This window comes from Montipora foliosa, chromosome 3 (assembly GCF_036669935.1).
Source record: "Montipora foliosa isolate CH-2021 chromosome 3, ASM3666993v2, whole genome shotgun sequence".
Taxonomy (NCBI): domain Eukaryota; kingdom Metazoa; phylum Cnidaria; class Anthozoa; order Scleractinia; family Acroporidae; genus Montipora; species Montipora foliosa.
Window position 1 is genome coordinate 66778987 of NC_090871.1, and position 22500 is coordinate 66801486.

Sequence of the window (22500 nt, forward strand, 5' to 3'; positions counted from 1 at the left end):
TGTCATGTATCACAAATCATGAAAATAATTTTGCAACATCTAGGGCTCTTGTCTACTAGCTATTGTGCATTTCATGGTTTGTTGCACTGGATTATCTCTTTCGAAAGTCGATCACCTCTCTTCTGCTTTGGTTTAACTGAAAGCTGCATTTCTGTCAGCCAATCAGAATGGGGAAATTTTTTCCATGTATATTATCAGGTTATAAATTATGGACAGATCATGCCAGCCTGGCCCCAGATTTTGAGCAGTTAACCCTTTGACGTCCAAACCAGCCTAACCCGGCCAGACTTTACTCGTCAGTGGGGAACCCCTGGGAGTCAATGGTTTAATGCTTCTTCTTACTTCTAAAATTATAATTCTTGCATGTTTTATAGACTAAGTCAAACATGCCAGGCATCATCAGATGATGACTGAGAAAGCAAAAATATATTTACCACTTTTCATTTTGTTTCCAAATTTTTCTGTGTCAGTTTATTCAAGAAGTCTAGGACTGTTAATTAATTGCTTAATTAACCCTTTAACTCCCAAAAGTGCCACGTATAGATTTTACTCTGTCTAACGCCAGGCGATTTTACTCGTCAATGGGGAACCCCACGGGGCTGAAAGGGTTAACAACAGCTGGATTCACTCAAAGACTATGTCCCCATTAATGAAAAACCTCTAAATCTGCTCAAAAAATATGTCCCCTTTAACCCAGACTTAATAGATTTTACTCTGTCTAATGAATGCCAGATGATTTTGGTAGTCATTGAGGGATGATCAGGAGTCAATGGGTTGAAGGCTTGGTGACTGTTCGATGAACAAATTATACAAAAATTCTGTTCAACAGTTGTGTGTAATGCACTTCAATAGACCATATTTGTATTCTCAGTATTGGACTGGAACTAGCTTGCAATGGAGGCTAATGTGGGGGAACCTTTTCAAATGCAAATGATAGCTAGTTCCAGTCCAGTACTGAGAATACGAATAATTATGGTCTATTGCAATGCTTCAACCCCAGAGAGTGACCAGCATGTAATTTTCCTTTAATGTTTATCACCACTTACATAACACGCAAACATAACAAAGGTTGTAAAACGGAATGAAAATAACAATCATGGATAATAAAGATTTTTTTTTTTCTGATTTTGTGAACAGATTCTCTTTATGTTCCAAAACTTTGAAAGCAGTTTAGAGAATATGTATTTTGATTAGGGTCTAAGGTTTTGAGGACCCTTGGCAAAAATTGAAGTATTTATTTAGCATTTGTGCAAAGCCAAGAGCTTTCTGCCAACCTAAATAATTTTATCATTGCAGGACTCACTTCCTTTTCCTGGCCTCAAAGCAAGGAATCTGGTCAAAAAAGAGATAGATTTACAAAGAGTTTTTTGTGGACATGTCACACTCTTGCTGTTATGGTTTCGAGGTTTTGGTGAGGTATGACCCTAATTTTTGTTTCGTTTATTGATGTACATTTCTTAGGATACAAATATTAAAGTGAAGAATCACTGAAGTGATAATCATTAATATTGAATGTGAAATTTTTAAGAATAAAATTTGTTATTGAAAATGCTTACATGCTATCAACGAAATTTGAGATTGAGGTTGTCAATTTTTTATTGGTTTCCTGTTAGCTAAAGGCCTTCTATAGCCTTCGTAGCCTGAAAATGTACTGTCTGAAGATCTTGAAGATAATGTGGTCTTAAATTACAACTGGAACTTGAACTAATTACGCTGATAAAATATGATTGAGGGCTTTGATGCTGTAGCTGAGTGCGATAAAAGAAATCCTTTGCTTACAGTGTACACTTTGCAGGCAATGTGTGACAAGTACAGGCTGCCGTTTGTGGAGAACTTTCACTCTGAACAACTGGCACAATGTTATGAGGTACTGTGCACAAGAATCCATAATAACTTTTAAAAAATCGTTTTTGTTTTATTATGTTAGACTCATGTGGGCATTACTAAACAAAGAGACATCGAAACGAAGCACCAAAATACCATGTATGACCCCACCATACATTGAATACTAACCGACAAAGGTTGGATTTGAGATTAAACATCGTTTTAGGCCTAATTAGGCCTAAAACGTTATTGTTCCTCATCCTAATCTTAATCTTAATGAATTAGGAGCAACAAGGTTTAGGCCTAATTAGTTTTTTGGTGTTTCGCTGTTTTGTGGTTTAGTAGTGCCCGACTCATGCGTAACATGTGAGACACACTGTACATAGTATTCTGAAAAAGGAGTCATAAATAATATTTATTTATTTTGATTGCCTCTCACATTGTGTATTAGAGAAAGGTCAAGCTCTCAGTTTAGTGCATTTTTTAGCTCACAATAAATTATATACTCAATTTTGTTACATATAAATGATTTATTAGCAATGATTGCTCAATGAAGTGGGCCATTTTCTACTGCTTACCTGGTTTTATGTTCCATAACTGAGAGATTTAAAGTGCCCCTAACCCCAAAATATTTTTTTCACTAAAATGAATCTTTGCATTGTGGCCATTTTTTCCTTTTTCTAACAAATCCTGCCATTTTATAGGCTTCGAAAGTTGCAAAAATCTAAGCATCTTTTGTTCACGACCGAGTCAGAAAGGGAGTGGGTCTATTCCTGATTTGACGTCACAATCTACTTTGCGTGCATTTTTACAAAGCGTTAATGCAATGTAAATCAGTTTGTGACGTCAAATCAGGAATAGACCCAATCCCCTTCTGACTCAGTCGTGAACAAAAGATGCTTGGATTTTCGCAACTTTCAAAGGCTATAAAGAAGCAGGGATGTCACAGTCGGTTAGTGCGCGGCCTTGGTGAAAGAGGTCCTGAGTTCAATTCCCGGATTTCGAATCCTTGTTTTGACTTCTTTCCTTTCCGTGTAGCTAAGTAGCTTTAAATACCCGTAAAATGGAGCACTGGTGGAGAGGGGGGAGTAAAATGAGCGCACTGTCGATCTCAGGTTTGTCAGTTGAATTACTGTTACTAGTTATTGACGTAAAATATGGTTGCTATTAAATACTTTGCTTTACTTTATAAAATGGCAGGATTTGTTAGAAAAATGAAAAAAATGGTCGCAATGCGTTTCAAACAGGTGCAAAGATTCCTTTTAACGAAAAAAAAAAATTGGGGGGTTAGGGGCACTTTATCTACAGTTGTTTTCTCTGACTGTAAGTTGTAAGATTGTTTTTAATTATGAAAATGTTTTAAATCCGTGTAATTACAGTATGACTTACAACTTGTTTAGTTTTAGGTAAGCATGTTGTAGTTTTGAAAGTCCTAAGGCTTTTATTTTTAAAATTATGTTTTTTAAATGAATAATAATTATTTGGAATGTACGCTATTGATTAGTACTTAACAGTAGTTATGGTTCCATTTCATCTTTTTTAATTGCAGATAAATGTAGTGGATGGGTTGATTTTCAAACCATTTAGCAGATGGTTTGAAAAAAATCTGAGAAAGCAGAGGCCTGTAGAGAGACACGTAAGCTTCACAAAATGTGAAAGATGAATATTAACCTATTGACCCCCTGGAAGTGAGACAAAACAGATTTTACTCTGTATAATGCCAGACGATTTTAAAATACTCGTCAAGTGGGGCGTTTGAGGTGTCAATGGATTAATATTATTTTCTTCTGAAAAATAGCCAGCTAAATGTAGTATGCTCTCATAATAGGTACAGCTATTAAACAATAAATTTTTAGATCTTTGATTGATTGCAATACATTTTACAGCTCCAAATTGGTTCTCTTACAAATTATTTTATTCAAGCAAATGATTAAAAAGAAAAGAAAAACTCAGAAAGAATGTGTGCATTTTCCTTTTAAATCCAGGCTGAGGATGAAAGTGGTATCAACAGTTTGGTTGGTGAGATGTCAAAAACAGATGCTGATAAATCCTAGTCCTCATTAGCAGTGCAAACATATGCAAAGCCAGTAGATTCTTAACAAGTACATGTATTACCTTCTGTTAAAACAAAACACCAATATTAATGACAAGTTAATGTGTCTCAGTATGTCGAGTCAGGACCAGGCTTAAAAGTGAATCCACGTCTACTCTACCAATATTAAATAATTTACACTCACATTTATGATCATTATACTAAACCATTGCTACGGCCACAGTGATTGGCAACAATGAAAAACTAAAGACTGGTTTTCACGAGCAATGCAAGCAAAAGCACAAGCACAAGCACCAAAATCCATCACGGAGGAATCTGCTACAAGTGCCTTAATTGGACAGACACGGCCAGTTGTAGCAAATTTCCTTGTGCTTATATGCTGTACGTTTCGTTTTTTACACAACACAAGTGAATCGAAACATATTAAGCACAAGCACAAGGAAGAGGAAACATTTTGATCCTTGTGTGATTGCATCACTTGTGAAAACCAGGCTTAAACTGTTCATTGAAATTCAAACCTCAAGAGTCTGCATGTTTACGAAAGGTGCAATAAAGAGCAAGGAGTAAATGGTCCATGAAGAGATACAATAGACCAATTTCGATATATTAGAATTCAGTCCTGAACAAAAGGCATCATCTCGAGGCTCTGGGGAATAAATATAAAGGATTTGTATAAGTTTATTGCCCAGAGCCTCGAGATCACGCCTTTTGTTTAGGACTAAATTTTAATATATATTATTATCGAAATTAGTCTATTAATAAATAATATTATTAGCCATTGTTTAACTTTCTGGGGTTTAAAATAATATTTTGTTCATTTTTCAGGACCACTTTCTCTGCTTTGATGGCGATGCAAGACCAATTAAAGAAAAATTTCTGGAGAACACAATTGTTGGTCACGCATTTCTGGTTGACTGCAATGGACTTGTCAGATGGAAAGCTCATGCAAATCCAACAGATGAAGAACTTAAATTTATGTTGGACTGCTCTAAATTACTGCTCAAGGACACATACAGGACTCTTGGGAAAAACAACGACAGAAGCTCAAACTATAGATGATACTCAAAACAACAATAAAAAAAATGGCCTTTTTGAAATTTGTTATTTGTTGTGACTGTCTTGTTCTGCATTGTTCACTGTTTTTGCTCTTACAATAATTTTAAAACATAAAGATGCACTATGAAAGAGGTCTCTTCGCAGTGCGCTTTTGCTAATCAGGCGTGACTTACTATCTAATCTGGCATTAACAAATAGCAAAACAGCGAGAGAACCTTGAAAATACATGTATATTTTCTGAGCGAGAAAACTGACTGCATGTGATGTTTAATTATATACATGATAAAATTACTATAAACTCGCAGCTTCTGAACAACCAAGTTCTAATTATTTATATTACACAGTCTCAAAAAATGGAAAAAAAGATTAAGTAGTAAAATTTATTTTACAATGTCTCCCTACAATTAATTTTTTTTTTTTCCAAATTTACTCAATAGTTAGTGATGTACAACAAGCCAGTTTGGTTTTACATGTCTCACCAATGTCATCTGTCAGCACGGAATACAATGACTCCAAGAAGAACAAAAATTTCTATGACAACTGGAAAGGCACTGAAAAGAGGAGAACACTTAAGTAACTAAGGATTTATTTCTTTGATTGTTTATAAAAAGATGTCCCTTGACTTGTGTACAGATTGTTCCAGAAATCTGAAACTGTTGAAAGAAAGTACCTAATAATAAGGCCTTTCTTGTCAATAATTAGTAATGAACCCTGAGGGTGAGACTAACAGATTTTACTGTCTAATGCCAGATGATTTTACTCATAAATTGGGGCCTCTTCAGGGATGGATTAACTGACACAAGGTTGCAACCTGTGACTGGTGACTTCTCCCAAAGAAAGATGGCTTGTCTCTGTGTAATACCTATTCAAGGATGCTAAATTTGTATATCCCCATCTCCTCAGGTTATTTGATTAGTTTGATGATGTAGCATTTCATCCGCCTATGTTATAGAGGGTTTTCATTCATGTGATCAGTAACCTTGTTTTTCCACCAAAACAAAAGAAAATGTTTGCTTAAGCAATAGACCAAGTTTCTATGGTTTATAGGCTGTTAAACCATGCGGGATGTTGGTAGAACACAAGAAGAATTCATAAATCACGAGCCGCAGGCGAGTGATTTACGAATTCTTCAAGTGTTCTTCCAACATCCCAAGTGGTTTATCATGTCTATAAACCATAGAAACCTGTGGTCTATTGCTTTTATATTATTATAATTCAGAAGACACGCGACTTTTCCATGAGTTTACCGGCACAATAAAACATAGCTGATTGACCAATCAGAGCACGCGCATTGATTTAATTATTATACAAAAAGGCAACAGAGCTCATTTCCCAGAGGATTAGTTGTAGACACCAACATGGCCGCCGTTCCTTGCTTTAGGGACAATAACATGGCCGTCACAACGTCATGTGAAAACACTCTAGCAGAATAATTACCCATTCTAAGCCAAAAGATAAATTTAATATTCAAAAAAACATACTAAGATTGTAAATAATTTGAATAAAAAGATCAAATCACTTGTAATCTTTACAATGCAGCATTGGCTATGTTTTGATACACAAAGGAGCATCACATTATTTTTGTGAAGAACACTCACCTGCAGAAACCAAAAACATACCAAAACTTGTCACAATCCCACTCTTCAATTACAAACATTGACAATGAAATAGCAGCGCTGGAATGAGCTGCTATGGCTAATGAAAATTAATTTATGTCAAGGCAAATAATTGTTTATAAGAGACTTGTGCTATTGTGATGGATTTTTGTAAACGGTTGATTTTTTTAAAGTATTAATTTTTTTAGAATTTTTAGGTATCTTGATGTGTTTTCATGGAAAACCTGCAAACTAGCTTTTGAGCTAAGTGTTCCTCCATGTAAAATAAAGTCATTCAGTCATTGTTAGTTTCTTAACACAGTTTCTTAATGAGCAGTCCGACAGAACTGGCAAATGTAGAGAACTGCTCATATCCTTTGATAAGAATCAAGCCAAACTAACTCCCTTGGAGGTACAGTGTAAATGGCCAACATCTTGAAGTTGCTGATTGCACTAAGCCTCTTGGTGTGACAATCACCAGCAATCAATCTTGGAATTTGCATCATACTGTCTGAAGTTGTTCAGAAAGCAGCTAAACACTTCTACTTTCTTAAGCAACTTAAGTGCACCTAACTTTCTTAAGGTGCTCCTGTTTTTCGTTCATCACACACAAAGTACTTAATAGATGACCTGGGGCGTGTTCAAAAGAGGGGCTTTTTTTCCACAATTAGCCCCAGCCTTAATTACGTCAATGCTTTATCTTCCTCTAACAGAGTATGCATGTTAGATTATCATGAGCACTTATGCCAGTCTCTGTTCAACTCAATCGTGGAAAGCAAGACCATTGTCTGCATAAGTTACTACCAACCGCTTACAACACGAATTATGCCCTTAGAGACCCTAACTTTTGATAATAAGTTTGAAACAACAGCAACAGGGCCAAGAATAGCTTTCTCAGTTTTCTCAGTGCAACTGAGTAAATGACCATCCATAAGCCTTTACCTTTTTATTCCTAGCATCCAACAACTGAATTTAAATATATTACAATGTTACATTATGTAACATGACTGTGAAGTAATAGAAGTATTTCTTTAAAGTATCATAAAATTATTCATTATTATAGCTGTATATACATGTATACAGTTGTTCCTTTGATAAAAGAAATTTGCTCTAAGAGATTTCTCTAACAAGTCTCTCTTTTTAAATTTCTAGTCCTCATATCTAGACATTTAAATGCAATTGGTCCTTTGTAATCAAAACATTTATTGCCTTTTTGCACTCACTGTTAATGCATCTGGAAGGATACAAAGCATGCTTGCAGAGCCATTGAACATAGAGCAACCACCAATAAATCCGCCAAATTCCACACCAAGAAACACGAGAGTGAGGGACAATCCTACAATCAACCTATTACATAAACCATGATATAATCACTATCACCATCATTTTCAATGATCGGTTGTAATTTTTACAACACAAAGAATCACATGTGATCACAGTTAAGTCTAGAAATGTTTTGCCTTCTTTGGAATTGTGCCGTATTCATTGGGATCATATTTTGCTTACAAACCCGTTTCTTGGCCGCATTCCCAATATATAAATTTCCTGTTATAAAGTGAGTTCTTCATCGTAATAGTTCCAGAAAATGATCAGACAAACTTTGCAAAAACTAGTAATTTTCACACGTTAAAATAGTTACATACTCCATATCTTTGGTTGAAAATTCACTCTCGGTATACTGGAGCGGCAAACAAGCTTTGACATTTGCGTCCTGAAAATAACGCATGCGAGTTAATAGCTTGGCATCGACAGTTAAATTAAAGGCACTAAATTTTGTAAATAACGAAATGTCTCAAACCTTTGATAAAAATATAATGACAGTTACGACAAAGTGAGCAAGCAGACTAAGAAATCTCGACACCACAAGACCTCCAAGGAACATTTCAGCAGTTCTTGTAGATTTATGGCCTAACCAAGGGCTATTGACATTGTTGCTAGCTTAGCCGCCATTTTGTTTGCCATGTAGCCTCGCATTTCACAGTCAGTAGTTTTCAGTTGATGCTCGGTAACTTTCAACAGAATTTTCCCATAGTTCAAGGGAGATTTTGTCAAAAAAAGTATTTGCCAACAACGTAACTGCGGATCATTTTTCGAAGACCACAAAAGATTTTATTTTCCCTCTTGGTCATATAGAACTGGGTTTTATACAAAACATATATAAACCAGCGACCATGTGATCGCTGTATGCACACGGACAATATATCGCAAGTTCGTATCTAGGAAATAAAAGGTAGTTTAAGCACGCAACGTTTTTTAGCCGCGGACGGCAACCGGAAGTCAGCTGTTTTCCCTTTTAACTTGTCTTGTCACTACCACCTTTATATTGCTAAGTATCTTTCCTCCATTAGAGATGATTAGGTTAAAAATCTGAGAGACAGTACTGTCCTGGCATTCGAAATGTTCATTTTCGGTTGCCGTCCGTGGCTCAAAAACGTCGCGTGCTTCAACTCCCTAAAGAGACATCAAGGACCATCAAGATTTTCATTTTCCTGAGGTCCTAAAAATTGGCTCTTTATCAAAATACCATATTCAATTAAAGGGTACACCGCATTGTTTGTTTCGTTAATTAGGCCATGCACAATTGAGACGTCATTTGATGAACCAATTTAGAACCTTAGTTGTTCTGTTTTCAACCACATAAAAGTGCGTGGAGTTTTCCCAATGTACACGAGACAGATTTTGGTTCTTTCAGTAATCTTTTCGCTCTACGACAGTCCTGAAGCCTCACAAATCCCTTATCGTAAGTTTTTCTCTTCCTCCTTAATTTGTACCTCTTATTTCCAAACTCATCGTCTCGTAGCTGTCATTTGCAAAACGGAATGCGCCGAAATTTGTTGTTTTTTTTTTTTGTTTTTTTTTTTTTTGCAAAAATGCGTCGATCGTCTATCAGTTGAGAAACCTGGAGTTTCCTCGATAACGACCCTTTCATTTTTCTGTGGAACACTTACTTAGAGTGCGCGTGTATTCTATTCAGAAAAGTCATGGCGTTTCAATGTGTCAAATGGAATTTTCATTGCAGCTGAACCGGCAAGATGCAATTCCGACAAAGACTGCGTAGAAGGACAAGCAAAGTGCATCAGGAGGGAATGTCACTGCCTCAAACCTTTCGCATTTGGAGACGGGAAAACCAAGTGTGAACGTAAGTATATCTTGAGAGCCGTAAGATATGGGTTAGTTGCAGGTTGGTTGCGTATCATGATGAAGGTGATTTTCGCTTACAACTAAACAACCTGGAAGGACCAGAATCTGGAGGGATGTTAATTAAGTGATGAAACGTTTTCAAGACAGCTCATGGCAACTATCTTAACTGCGTAACGTGGTTGGTAGTAGCTAATAAGAAAATCCTCAGCTGAATCCTAAAAGATTATGATGTTAAATTGTGTACCATGGGTACTAAAAATCATCAATATGGATCGGTCAGCGGTCAGTGATACTGGATTACTGCTTCACTTTCTGCTCCGTAAAATTGCCATAACCACATTGTTAATCGGTTAAAAATGTCCCTAGGTATTAATTGCACTGTTAGGCTTAAGTTTTAAATTTATTTACCTTTATTTATACTACTCACAAAATTAGAAAAATAAAGACGTTCTTAACTGAATCTCAGCCTGGGTATGGCATTCTTAAAATTTTGACTAATCTCAGCCTGATCGTAGTTTTTACAGCTAGCTTTTTCTAAAAGAGAAAAAAGTGCTGCGAGAATGTTACTCTAACGATGGAAATGTATAGTTTATTTATTAAAAATATACAAATACTCACTATATTGTAGAAAGTACATGTTTAGACTGATGTCCTCAGGCTGTCCAGACGATCAATTGATGTATTTGTACTTGGCGTCGACAGAACAGGATGGAATTTAATGTTCAGGCCCCAGTTGTTCAGAAAATGGATAGCGCTATCCACCGGATAAATCACTATCCAGCGGATAAACAACAGCAAAAACAATTGAGTTAGAGCAAGTTTCAATCGAGAGTCGTAAAACCAAAACCAAAGTAATTACTTTAGCCAATCAAAAAGGACGGAGACAATCCTGTAAACCAATCAAAACTCGAAGTAATTACACGTAGCCAACACAAAGCGCGGGGAAAATGTGCACGCGCGAGCCACAATTGGTTTGGGTTTCGCTTCTGATTGGTTGAAAGAGTGGCGCGAGAACTTTGAACCAATCACTGAGTGAAGTAAATGCAAAACCAATGCAATTCGCTAATTACTTTCGACACTCAATTGAAAACCGCTCTATCCAGTGGATAGTGATTTATCCTGTGGATAGCGCTATCCATCGTTTGAACAACTGGGGCCAGAAGTGCAAATTAATGCGAATTACCCAGAAGAGACAACCTCTTATTGCTAACTTTACTCTAAACGGAACTGTCTTGGAAGAAGTTAGTGAAAACAATAGAAAATGGCCCCACCATTTTTGCATCAGAATAGAGTCAAATTCCCAAAAGGCATTTTACTGCATTGTTCTGTATACCAACATGGCCGCCGTGCGTGACGTCAGATGCAAACTATCAATAATCGACTTTTATCCTGGTACTTAAGGCACAGGAACAACCTCGATCGCAGGGTCTGTTTGTCGATGACAATGGAGACCCTGGGAACGAGGTTGGCACAGGAATCCCAAATGTTAAGAATGGTAAGATGCTCATCTGTGCTAGCAGCAAAAAGGTTCTTTTTAAAAAAGATTGAATTAACCCTATTTCTAAGCGTTCCCTCATTTTTGTTATTATTATTTTTTTGTTGTTGTTCACCAGAATGGACTGAATGTCCTTTTAAAACCGACCCCTGCAAAGTCGGCGGACTAAAAGAATCCAAGAACTCACACTGTGTAAGAAAACCAGGAACACAGACGGTGGCTTGTCGCTGTGACAGCGGGTACTTTGGAAGACCGCAAATGCCTTCTTGTATGAAGGATAGTGGAGGTACAAGATCATTTAGATTCTGTCAAAACATGAGTTCATCTCAAAATGATTGTATGAGAGAAATTTTTGCGCTATTTTTGACCAATGGCGTTCAGGCTTGAATTTCTTTTCGTGTTGACAGCTAATGAACGGAAACAGCATACATGCTTGACGGATAAAAACTGCCTTCATTTTTCTAAGTGTGTTGAAAACAGATGCACTTGTCGTTTTGAGTTGATCGGAGACGGGGAAACATGCATGGCTGGTAAGGGTGATGCTTCTTTACTTTTATTAATGCCTTGGATAGCACGTGTTAAAGGGTTCAGTTTCAATTGGGTGCCGAAAAACCAATCCAGCAGAGTATTTACAACAGACAGGCTGTCAAATGAAGCCAATCAGAACTCGAAACAAAGTTGAGCGGGGCGAAACGCACTCGACCAACTCAGATTTGTTTTAGCATTTGATTTAACTTGATTTGCTTTCATTGTTAATTTCAGTTTACAGTGTCCCCAATTAGTGCTCCAGCGTTGGAACTACTCGAAATTTAAATAAAGTTCCTTTCCTTTCGTTTTTTTGGTTTCCTGATGGGATGTAAAAAGAGACACGATATTTTTAAGTCAATCTGCAAGCGTAGTGATTAAAAACCAATGAAATTCCAAAATCACGTTTGACAGTCAATTAGCCAGTATATAAAACTGCCCTCTATGCTTTTGTGTTCACTTTGATGCAATTTTTTTGTATTTATTGCTTGTCATGTTGTAGCACCACAGGTGAGTTGCCACAAAGATGATGATTGTCATGCCGACAAAGGAAAGTGTGTTGCTGAGATGTGTTACTGCGATGGGTTTTTCGTAGGGAATGGTGTGGTGTGCAGAGGTAAGATGACAAATTTTCAAGTCGTTTCCTAGAGGTCACTAAAGACTGTGTTTTCCATCGCTTTACGTATGCTGTATGCTCCCCCCCCCCCCCTCCCCTTTGAGCAACTTCATTTCACATTCCCATGATGCTTAAATTATCGTCTCCATGCCCCGCAAACTGAGTCATGATTTCCCGCGCTTTAAATCGCACAAACGCTTTACATGGCTGTGGGTTTTCCCACGTTTTGTGCCCGCCAAAATTAGTTACTGGCTTCTGGCATTTCTTTTCGCAAAAGTTAGTGTAGTCAAGTGGGACCAACTAGCCGCTTTGTTAAGTCTTTTTTCTCATCTTTAAGCTATTTAGCGATCCCAAAAGAAGCAGTCTTGAATAGTATTTCAGTTATATGTACTCATAATCAATTTTGCAGACGCAAAGCCCTGCCCAACGAATTCCAAATGTGGAGGTCATTCTACCTGTATGATTGATCCGTTGTTCCCTAAAACTCCAATCTGTAAATGTAACGTGGGATTTCGGAAAACCAAGACTGGAAAATGCGTCGGTGAGTTAATTTGTGTTCTTATGGACGCCATCAGGCCTCAGTTGTGGCTTTGTCTTGATGCAAACCTGCTTAGTTTCCTCATCGACTCGGTTAATAAACCAAATGTTCGAGCCATTACAAGAACACGATTAATTTTAAAGGCACTTAGATCTATATCAATCTCGGTACTCTCAGCCACCATGCCTCCAGGTTGTTTTAGCAAAGCGTACGGCACGAAAGGTTTTGTAGTAAATATAGGTGGCAGATTCTCTATTTTAGATTCTCACAATATCGTCGAAACATGAAAATCGGTCAACTTGAGTTGTTGTTAAGTAGGCTACGGCAAATTATTAAATTTTCGACCTCTGATATTGACAGTTTGTGGTTTTGTGATTGGTTCACTCAATCTCAATTATCAGCTCATATACGACCTAATATGGAAACTGATTGTGTCAAGTGTTGCCAGGCTGAAAAATTGCCAAGTGTTCAAGCGCACAGTTCAAGCGCTAAAACAATTATTCCATTCGCGCTTGTTGGATAGGAGACTAGTTATAGCCTCTTTGCTGTTTACCGTATGATCTTATATCCAACGCGCGCTCATGGAATAATTAATTATTCCATGAGCGTGCGTTGGATGTGAGATTGTAAATAGCTAATGACGCGCGTAGCGCCGAGCTGGCTATTAGCAGTCTCAAATCCAAAAGCGCGAATGGAATAAGTTTATTAAATTTTCATTAAATTCTGAAAGTTTGAACACTTGGAACTTAAAGCCAATCAGTTTCCAGCTTAACAACACTTGACGCAATTGGTTTCCAATTTTAGGTCGTATGTGAGCTGATAACCGAGATTGAGTGAACCAATCAGAAAGCTAGAAACGCAATATCCGAGGTCGAAAATTTAATAATTCTTAAATATTCTAAAATGGGTGTGGCACGTGCGTGGCGTACGACTTTGACGTAGACGGTAGCCATAGCAACTTTATACTTATGGCCGGGTCACTGAGCAAACAAATGAAAAATGGCCTTTTAGAGAAGTCATGTCAAATAAAACAGCGTCCTCATATCTGATACTGAATTTAACTGAAGTCGTGAGTTGAGTACGAAATATTCTTCCTTTATCACTTGCCCAATATCTCTTACAGAGTGTTTAAATAATACAGACTGCAACAAGGTGTATGCGACGTGTTACAATGGCTTATGCAAGTGTAAGGATGAGCTGATAAAGGATGAGAAAACATGCAAACCCGGTATGAGAAGGAAACCCTAAGGCTATCTGTTGTTGCTATCGACGTTAGTTGACTTTCTCAGCCACTCGCAAGCAAAACTGTAAAAAGTGCTTTTATAAAAAGCCTTGCAATTAGGCGAGACAGTGTGCTTTATTCCAGCTCAAAGCAGTGAGAATATTTCGGCACAACTTCCCTAGCTTGTGTTAGTTATGGTGGTGCAATCTTACAGCAGCGCTGATTGGCTCATAGTCAGACTGGTGTTCCTCACATCAGTCCAAAATATGTGCGCACTCGGCTGCATGCACGTGCGTCGAGTTCTTATTGGTTCACAGAATAACCCGCGTTTTTTATTCCTTATGATTGGCTACAAATGTTGGGTACCTCCGTTTAGGTTTATCATGCACCTGTCGTTACCTCTTTATCAGCTTTACTATGCTGTGTTTTTTATTTTTTTCTGATAAACTGAATTGGTATTTCTTTTTTGTTGTTTGTTTTAGCACCTTTACATGTGTGCAAGGCGGATATAGATTGTGATGCTCGGGCGAAATGTCTCGATGGAAAATGCGTTTGTCAGGGTAATACAACCGGTAATGGGAAGTACTGCAGAGGTAATTAAATATCATCTTGTAAAAGTACAGGCCTCAATTCATAATTTTGGGATCAAATGATCTAAATTCGTAAATGCTCTCAGCCTAAGCAGACCCCAAAATCATTTTGCTTTAACTGTTTTCGTATCTGACTAAATAATAATAATATGATGATGGTGATGATGATGATCATTCACAAACCCGGAGCGTTTACCATTTGTCAACAAAGCCGAAAACTCCGGTTGGAAATTAAAATGGTACAACTCATTCCACCGGAAAGTTTCCCAAAAAGATGGAAATCTTTAGACGTATTCCTCTTTCCTGTTCCAACCGTAATGACCAGAAAAATCCTGTACCATTTGTAAACTCCCACTCGACCCGGGACACCTCGGCCTCTTTTCCCGCCTTTCGACACTGCAGATGCAGCCGCCATTTTGGGTCAGTACGCAGCTATTACAGCGGCTCTCGGGATTGGTTCAGAAAACAATAGACACAAAGAATGATACAAAACCAAACCCTAACAATAAAAACAATAGAGCTGCGTCCTAAAAGGAACCAATGAAATTAGAGGTTGTAAACAGCTGCGTCCTATCTCGCCATTTTCCTTTTTCATTGTTTTCTTCCAGCCGCGAGAGACTCGGTCCTGGCGAAACGCCACAGCGGGAAAATCCTGCTACATTATATTTGAGCATTCCATTCCAACCGGATTTTCCGTACAAATGGTAAGCCTCCCGGATCTCTGTGATCAGATGTCGGATAGTCGATGCTATTCAATTGATCACCACCTGTAAAGCCCCATCTAGGCGTTGGAACTGAACGATGTTAAACACGCTTAACTTAAATTAACATTACCGTTAAAAACTTAACTTTTTTTTATTAGTATCACTGGAATGTCCTCAGCGACACCAATGTGGCAGTCATGGTACCTGCCTGGTGGATCCTCTGCTTCCAGACAACCCAAAATGCAGATGTGAAAGAGGGTACAGTTATGCAAAAAATGGGAAGTGTGTAGGTAGGGTATACATCAACTCACTACCATTTGATCCATAGTTAATTACATATGGAAATGGTTATGAAACTCGACAAGTTTCTTTGTTTTATATTTTTATCTGCTGTTTTGGTCTCCACCATGCACAAACCGCACCCTTTTTCCGAAAGGCTGCCAATCAAAAGTTTCTATTAATTTATTCAAAACTCAGCTGTGAACCGATTACAAATGATTGTGCATCACGGTAATGGTCATGGTTAAGTTGACATGAAGCGCGATGTCACTGTTCTCGCTTTTGAAGTTTCAAGAGTTTCACAACCACTCCATCTATATGCAGCATCAGATTTATGATTTCACGTGTCTTCGAATTATGCATACGTAATACAAACACCAGCGCGAGCGCCGACGTGAAAAATCCTGAATGTTTGTTTTCTTATACTCGAAGTTGCGAGCCAGAGACCCGTTTCTCGAAATTCCCGAAACTTTTCGGGTTTTGCAATCCACTCTCTATCTTTTTAATTAGACAGGAGAGATTTCAATCCTGCTTTCACTCATCTTGAAAACATGCTTGAGGACCAGTTTTGTAAAACAAGCGGATGACAGTTTCACAAATGGTCTTTCGGGACCGAAAAGTTATCGGGAAATTTGAGAAACGGGCCCCAGGGACCCGTTTCTCAAAATTCCCGAAACTTTTCGGGTTTCGGGACTTTCCAGAAACGGGGACCAGGGCATGGCAAACGCATCGGCAAAAAATGTAGACAACATGTTAAATGATGGGGGTGGGGGGGGGAATACTCCCAGAAAAATTGCGTAGGGATGTGCGGCCCGCCTCCCGAAACCCTCTGCGATTTTCCTTACCCTATTTCAGACCTCACCAAAAATTTCAGACCTTTTGTCAGACCTATTTCAGCTGTTACACGCAAGGCGGAATAATTTGAGAAGGGCTTTGTTGACGGTTTTATAGCCTCATGATGAAGAGGAAGCCCATATGAGGGAGTACCCTTCCCCCCCCCCCCCCCTTCCCTCTGGAGCTAGGGGTTGGTGTAAACTGCTATTTGGCAGCTTTTTGAGCAGTTTTGGAGCAACAATTCAGTGAATTTCGCACTGAGATGGAAACTTGTCAAAAGCCTCTCCGATGAAGTTGAAACCAAGCTGGCGTCCCCAATGGTCATATCATAATTTCTTTATCGTTAGTGGCCTTTGTGTTTTCGTGTGAATCTCGTCGTTTACACTTGACTGAGGTCATGGTCAGTGGGTAAATCGCACATACGAAACAGTTTGACAAGGCTCTCCCATGATGTCAAGACTTCTAATCATTCCATCGCGAACATCATATTAAATCTGCACACTTGGCACATTGACATCTTCGAATTACATTCTTATACATGCTTGTGCTTGTAGAATGCCTTAGCAATAAACACTGTTCGTCGTATTCCAAGTGCGTCGAAGACGTATGCAAATGCAAAGATGAACTCATCAAGGAAGGAAAGAACTGCAAATCAGGTGAGATGTCACTGAAATTTTCTTCGATATCGATTTTCTAGATCAAGAGTTTGGCCTTTCTCGAGCCTTACGGATAATCCTCCAGCGGATTTTGATATTCTTCCTGACTGTTGACATGAAAAACAGTGATAGGAAACTAAGCAGATCGATGGCCTTTGGAAAAACGACATAACTATATTTGAGTTGTTGTCTTTGATTTTCTCCTCTAAAGCGCCGCTACAGCTGTGTGATGAAGAGCACAAGTGCCATGAGAATGCTGAGTGTTTCTATGGAAAATGTTACTGCAAAGGGAATCTCACGGGAAATGGACTTTTCTGCAGAGGTGAGATTGAATGGATATTTAGAATTGGGAGCCACTCAATGTAAATAGCGATACGCATCAATCAGAAATGATTGAGCCGAAATGCACCCAGCAGCTTTGAAGACTAATTATTATAATATAATGCTTGGAAGTCTTGTGACTGTACTAGATCATTTGGTGTTCCATGACATGGCCAATGGAGACTGGAGTTGACCTCCGTCTGACGCAGACCTCAATGATTACCTTATAAAAACAATGACGTATTGATGTTAACTAGTTTGCGTTCATACAAGAAACAAGGTAAACCCCAGCTTCGCCTTGGTTCAAAGGCCAGGTAATTGTATACACAGAACTGTATACCCTACTTCCAGAGTAACTTCTTTCCTTTTGGCAGTAACCCTCTTAAATTGTTAAATGTTTTTTTTTCTAGATTCTCTACCCTGTCCTGAGTACTTCCACTGCGCAAATAACTCAGTTTGTGTTGTTGACCCTGTGGCTCCAAAAACCCCAACATGCAAATGTTTGATGGGGTTTAAAATGTCAACCGATGGTAAATGTGAAGGTAGGATTCGTGTAAAAAGGGTTTTCACGTTCTGTACGTATGGTTTGCATTATTTCAATCCACAAGGTTTCTGAGTGAAGACGTAGAAACTTAGGGCGCACGCCATTTGACAGAACTTACCGGCCAGACCGAGCATTTGGAGGAACTAACGCAACAATGTCTTCAAATTAACACTCTTCGAGGATGTTGTACACTCCTCCAGAAGAATGCGAGCGATTATCATGCAAGTTTTTCTTTAAATTGTTGCATTTTCTTTGCAAATTGATTGGCCTGGCCGGCCAGTTCTAACAAAAGGAAACCGCCCTTAGAGTGAGCTCTCTGAATCTCCAAAAGGTAGGGAAAAATTAAAGTTAGTTAGTCCCGAGTTAAACTTACATCAACATTTAATTTTATCTTCTTCTTTTTAATTCATCTGCCTTTGCGAGACCTAACAGCTCTTTGTCAATAGAGCGAGTTTCAATCGAGTGTCGTAAAACCAAAACCAAAGTAATTACTTTGGCCAATCAAAAAGGACGGAGACAATCCAGTAAACCAATCAAAACTCGAAGTAATAACACGTAGCCGACGCAAAGTGCGGGAAAATGTGCACGCGAGCCACGATTGGTTTTGGTTTCACTTCTGATTGGTTGAAAAAGTGTCGCCACAATTTTGAACCAATCACTGAGTGAAGTAATGAAAAACCAAAGCAATTTGCTAATTGCTTTCCACACTTAATTGAAAACCGCTCTATATTATTGTTTTTAATTTTAAAAATCGCTTTGGTCTTTTCTTCAGAAATAAGCCAATGTCATATGAGAGGACTGCACTGCCCAAACGGAACCAAATGTATCGAGTCTTTGAATAGGACGCACGAGTGTGTATGCAAAGAGGGGCTTAAAATGATTGGTGGGCCTCGAAACTTCACATGCGAAGGTACGCACCCATATAGCCCGGCCGTTGAGGAGTTGAGGAGGGAAGCACACTCCTGCCTCAACTCACTTCAAATTTTTGTTCAGTTTTATGCCAGTTCCCGCGCCATCTCAAGTTGTTCTAACCAGTGAACAGGCTCCGCGCGAGCGAATCGAGCCGAGGGGACTGGGATGAGGAAAGGATCCTTTCCATTTGGGTCATCACCTAAAGCACACGCTAAAGAGACCTGTCTCACGTACAAACTGACTGATGACAAGTTGTGTACAATTCTTTCAGAGGTGAACAAGATTGAAAATTGCAACTGTACACAACATGCGATTTGCCTCAATGGAGAATGCAAGTGCATAAGAGGATACAAAATGGACAACGATGGACAATGCGTACCAGGTAACTACTAAAGACCAAACACCATGCATAGAAAAAGTTAAAAGTTAAGCGTCCTGATTTTACATCGATGGAAACAGTCTGTCTTGTTGGGTTTTATTTAATGTTGTGGCCGTAATCCAGGTATTCTAGTAAATCCCTTATAAACTTAATTACAATTTCTGTTGTATTGTCTTTTCACAGGCCCTGTCCCTCGATTTAGTTTTCATCAGCACGAAGGTAACAACTTGTCCTGTTCCTTTTGCGTCACCAGCCACGTGATTTTCCTCATAACTGCTGTGCTATGCCACCAAGCTCTTGTATCATGACCACTAGGGAACTGGCCACGACCTCTCTGAACACATGATTTGTTGCAAAAATGATCTTCTCTTACTTGTTGTCACTTCCAAGGTTTTCTCTCTATTTTATTCCTCTTTTCACTGAGGGTGCAAAATTGAATATTGATACTGATACGGATCTTTTGACTGTAGACGGAGTTTTTCAACAAGATTTAACTTACCAAATAGCGTATTTTAGGTCCCTGGTAAAAAATTAGAACATGTTGTTTTTGCAGACCTATAGGCTATTAGTTTAGGAATATAGCTATAAATCATGAAAACTACAAACGGTGTCAAGTTCCTTTTCGTGCCAGGCATTAACGTCGCAAGGAGGTTCAACAACTTTGTTTCTTTTATAAATTCGTTTCTTTCTTATAAAGGCAAAGCGAAATAAAGTCAACAGAAACACATGGTCTGTGTCTTTAATCGTCATAAATTGATTCATTTTTAGTTCCTGCTTAGGACCAAGATATTGCAAAGTATTTTCACTGTTGTAACCCCTCTTCACTGTCGTAAATGGCAGCTGAGAAACAAGTTTTCAAAATGACAAGCCTTTGAGGAAGCTAATAAAATAATGCTCAATCGCAAACTACCAGCCGGGGGAATCATACCAGACCTGTTATCCAGACCCTTCGAGGGACATTTTACAAATATAAACAAAGCCCCTCTTGCCCGAAAAAGTCTAACATCGTCTAACCAAATCTAAAATCGGTCGGGTATAGTTTCCCACCCTGGTCAGAGCTTTTCTCTGTCCTTGTGTGGGCCCATTTCCATTGGAAGGACTAACGCTCACATGGTTCATATGGGGTAGAAAACTAGCACTTCACGTTACACTCTAATCTGTTATAGTTTAATAAATTGACCAGAGGCGAATGATTAGTTAATTTCCGCTTTGCTTGTAAAGAAAACCAGAGAACAGTAGCCGCTCTGCGTGAAGGGAGTCCTAGTCATATAATATCAGCAAATATAATTGAATCAGTGACTGGATTTAATAAATTACTTTTGAAATGGTTGTAGAACAACGTTTCCATTTTAAATAGGCAATTTTCTACCGCAAGACTCAGAGGCCCAGCCCATCAGATGTGTCTTTGTTAAATTACAAACACTGTTCTCAAGCACCAGGCGTGGTTACTGATGTTGTGAAGGCCAGGAATCCATTCAATCCAATGAATACAATACTAACCGAACTCCGGAGAGGGGACTGGATACCCCGTGCCATTGACGAAACTGAAAAATTGAATTTACGAAAAAAGTTGTAAGATTAGTTATGAACCATACTTTATGACTTTCATTTTGTTTCATAAACACTATTTCAAAAATATCCCAGAGAGCATCTTTCTTTAAGTTTTAAATCAGTCATGCGTAGTTGTCCGACAACGGCGATGTTCTGCATCACAGTAACAGCATTCAAGGTGACGTAACAATAGGCCTTTTGCAACTAACGATCACATGGTACAAAATCCGCCATGCTGGAGGGCAAGGTCATTATTATTCCCCTACTGGGACATTAAAACAAAGGCAAGTCGAGCTTCACTGGTTCAGGTCTCTTTGTTTTAATGTCCCGTTGGGGGAATAATAATGAGCTTGCCCTCCAGCATGGCGGATTTTGTACAATGTGATCGTTAGTTGCAAAAGGCCCATTACATTATGTCGTTGGATATAGTTTCTCTCGAGGCAGCCATTTCCCAGTGACAGATCCTCAACTGCAATGAATTTTGACTCTAGCTGGTAACTAAACTTGCTTTATTGTCCACAACATACAGCACTGGCAAATAAAATCAAAGTGACGGAGAGCCTTACTAATACTCCTTTTATTTATTTTATCCAAAGGCTGTTTACTTTGAGTGTTTTTGGACTTCACGGTCCGCATTATTCACGTGCAAAACTGACCGATTGGATCTAGGAAAACGTGATGTCATTTATTCATCAGCTTAAAATAGGCCAGTTTCGTATTCTAACGGTTGGACTGGATCTAGCATGAAATAGAGGCTAATGCGGGCAAATTAATTTGCATTTGAAAATATTTGCCCGCAATAGCCTCCATTTCATGCTAGATCCAGTTCAGCCGTGAGAATTCGAAAATGGTCTTATTGCAGCTTGATATATATGCAAAACACGAGTTTCAAAGTCTAAAAACCCGTGCTGCCTATTAATTTAGCCGCGTACACACGCATTGCATTCTCAAACTAGTGAGTCTTTGACGTCATGTTCTCCTCGATCCTTCAAAGTTAGTGATGGCGGAGCATTAAAAAGGAAGATTCCAGTTAAAATAAACAGATGTCTTTCAAGAATCAAGGCTTAAAGTTAGGATCACAACAACACAATTTACCTGATTAAAAAGCAGTGAGTCATTATGAATGCAAGGTCACGTACAGCCTCGAAGCCATTCATAGGCTAGGTCACTAAGCAAACAACTGTAAAATGGCCTATTCTAAAAATACCTTTTTGCTCGTGGGAGTAAACAATTATGGCGATAATTTAATTTAGGATAAATTTTCTGGAAAAAATCTTGTTGTGCTTCACTAGTCTTTCATAGTGGTTTTGCCCCCTAGCATGGCTTGTAAAAATTACTCTATAAGAGGACTGGTTGTGACATTTGAAAAAAAAACTTGAAAGAAGAGAACAATGTCGAACTCAATGTTAAACTAACCGCGACCATTCTCAATCTTTCGTTCTCGGTTTGCAACTAAGTTGCGAATAAATTGATCGAAACTTTTGATTGGTTATCTTTCAGAAGAAACGAGTGTCTGCGCGGAGCTCGAGGGTCAAAGCCATAACATAATACAAAGAAAGATCTCGAGTTTTATAGCCCTCTCCATGCATTTGATATGGTATGAACGATTTTACAGAAATTACCCAAGACACAGCGTCCTTGTTTGTTTCTTCGACGAGTTCTTTT

At 38.5% G+C, this 22500-nt stretch overlaps 3 protein-coding genes across 3 annotated transcripts in view; 2 read left to right on the forward strand and 1 right to left on the reverse strand.

Annotated features, from left to right (window-relative positions):
* The window catches only part of LOC137998042 (uncharacterized), a 10049-nt gene extending 4650 nt beyond the window's left edge, over positions 1–5399 (forward strand). The window contains exons 4-7 of the mRNA XM_068844436.1: positions 1297–1416; positions 1796–1867; positions 3374–3460; positions 4703–5399. Of these exons, the coding sequence (XP_068700537.1) occupies positions 1297–1416; positions 1796–1867; positions 3374–3460; positions 4703–4936 (513 nt within the window). The 3' untranslated portion in view covers positions 4937–5399. The remainder of the gene's footprint in view (positions 1–1296; positions 1417–1795; positions 1868–3373; positions 3461–4702) is intronic.
* Positions 5377–19784, forward strand: LOC137998041 (tenascin-like). Its single transcript, XM_068844435.1, has 15 exons — positions 5377–5506; positions 9548–9667; positions 11283–11450; positions 11572–11694; positions 12192–12305; positions 12715–12846; positions 13967–14071; positions 14548–14658; positions 15518–15649; positions 17027–17128; positions 17340–17450; positions 17860–17991; positions 18766–18903; positions 19177–19287; positions 19468–19784. The coding sequence occupies exons 1-15, from the start codon at positions 5377–5379 to the stop codon at positions 19590–19592; spliced, it is 1854 nt and encodes a 617-aa protein (XP_068700536.1). The 3' UTR covers positions 19593–19784.
* Positions 6675–8493, reverse strand: LOC137998043 (transmembrane protein 107-like). Its single transcript, XM_068844437.1, has 4 exons — positions 8327–8493; positions 8172–8239; positions 7752–7875; positions 6675–7039 (listed from the first exon to the last, which is right to left on the reverse strand). Exons 1-4 carry the CDS (start codon positions 8408–8410, stop codon positions 7031–7033), a joined length of 285 nt encoding a protein of 94 aa, XP_068700538.1. The 5' UTR covers positions 8411–8493; the 3' UTR covers positions 6675–7030.
* Positions 19785–22500: the final 2716 nt, after the last annotated feature.

What these genes read in the sequence shown, in the direction of transcription:
- LOC137998041 (XM_068844435.1), top strand. Translation starts at nt 5,377, where the DNA reads ATGTACAACAAGCCAGTTTGGTTTTACATGTCTCACCAATGTCATCTG. An exon ending in TAATGGGAAGTACTGCAGAG is followed by an intron (nt 14,659 to 15,517) that starts GTAATTAAATAT and finishes TTTTTTTATTAG; the next exon opens with TATCACTGGAATGTCCTCAG. An exon ending in AAATGGACTTTTCTGCAGAG is followed by an intron (nt 17,451 to 17,859) that starts GTGAGATTGAAT and finishes TTTTTTTTCTAG; the next exon opens with ATTCTCTACCCTGTCCTGAG.
- LOC137998043 (XM_068844437.1), bottom strand. Translation starts at nt 8,410, where the DNA reads ATGTTCCTTGGAGGTCTTGTGGTGTCGAGATTTCTTAGTCTGCTTGCT. An exon ending in TCATTATATTTTTATCAAAG is followed by an intron (nt 8,240 to 8,326) that starts GTTTGAGACATT and finishes CGTTATTTTCAG; the next exon opens with GACGCAAATGTCAAAGCTTG. An exon ending in TTTTCAACCAAAGATATGGA is followed by an intron (nt 7,876 to 8,171) that starts GTATGTAACTAT and finishes TTTATGTAATAG; the next exon opens with GTTGATTGTAGGATTGTCCC.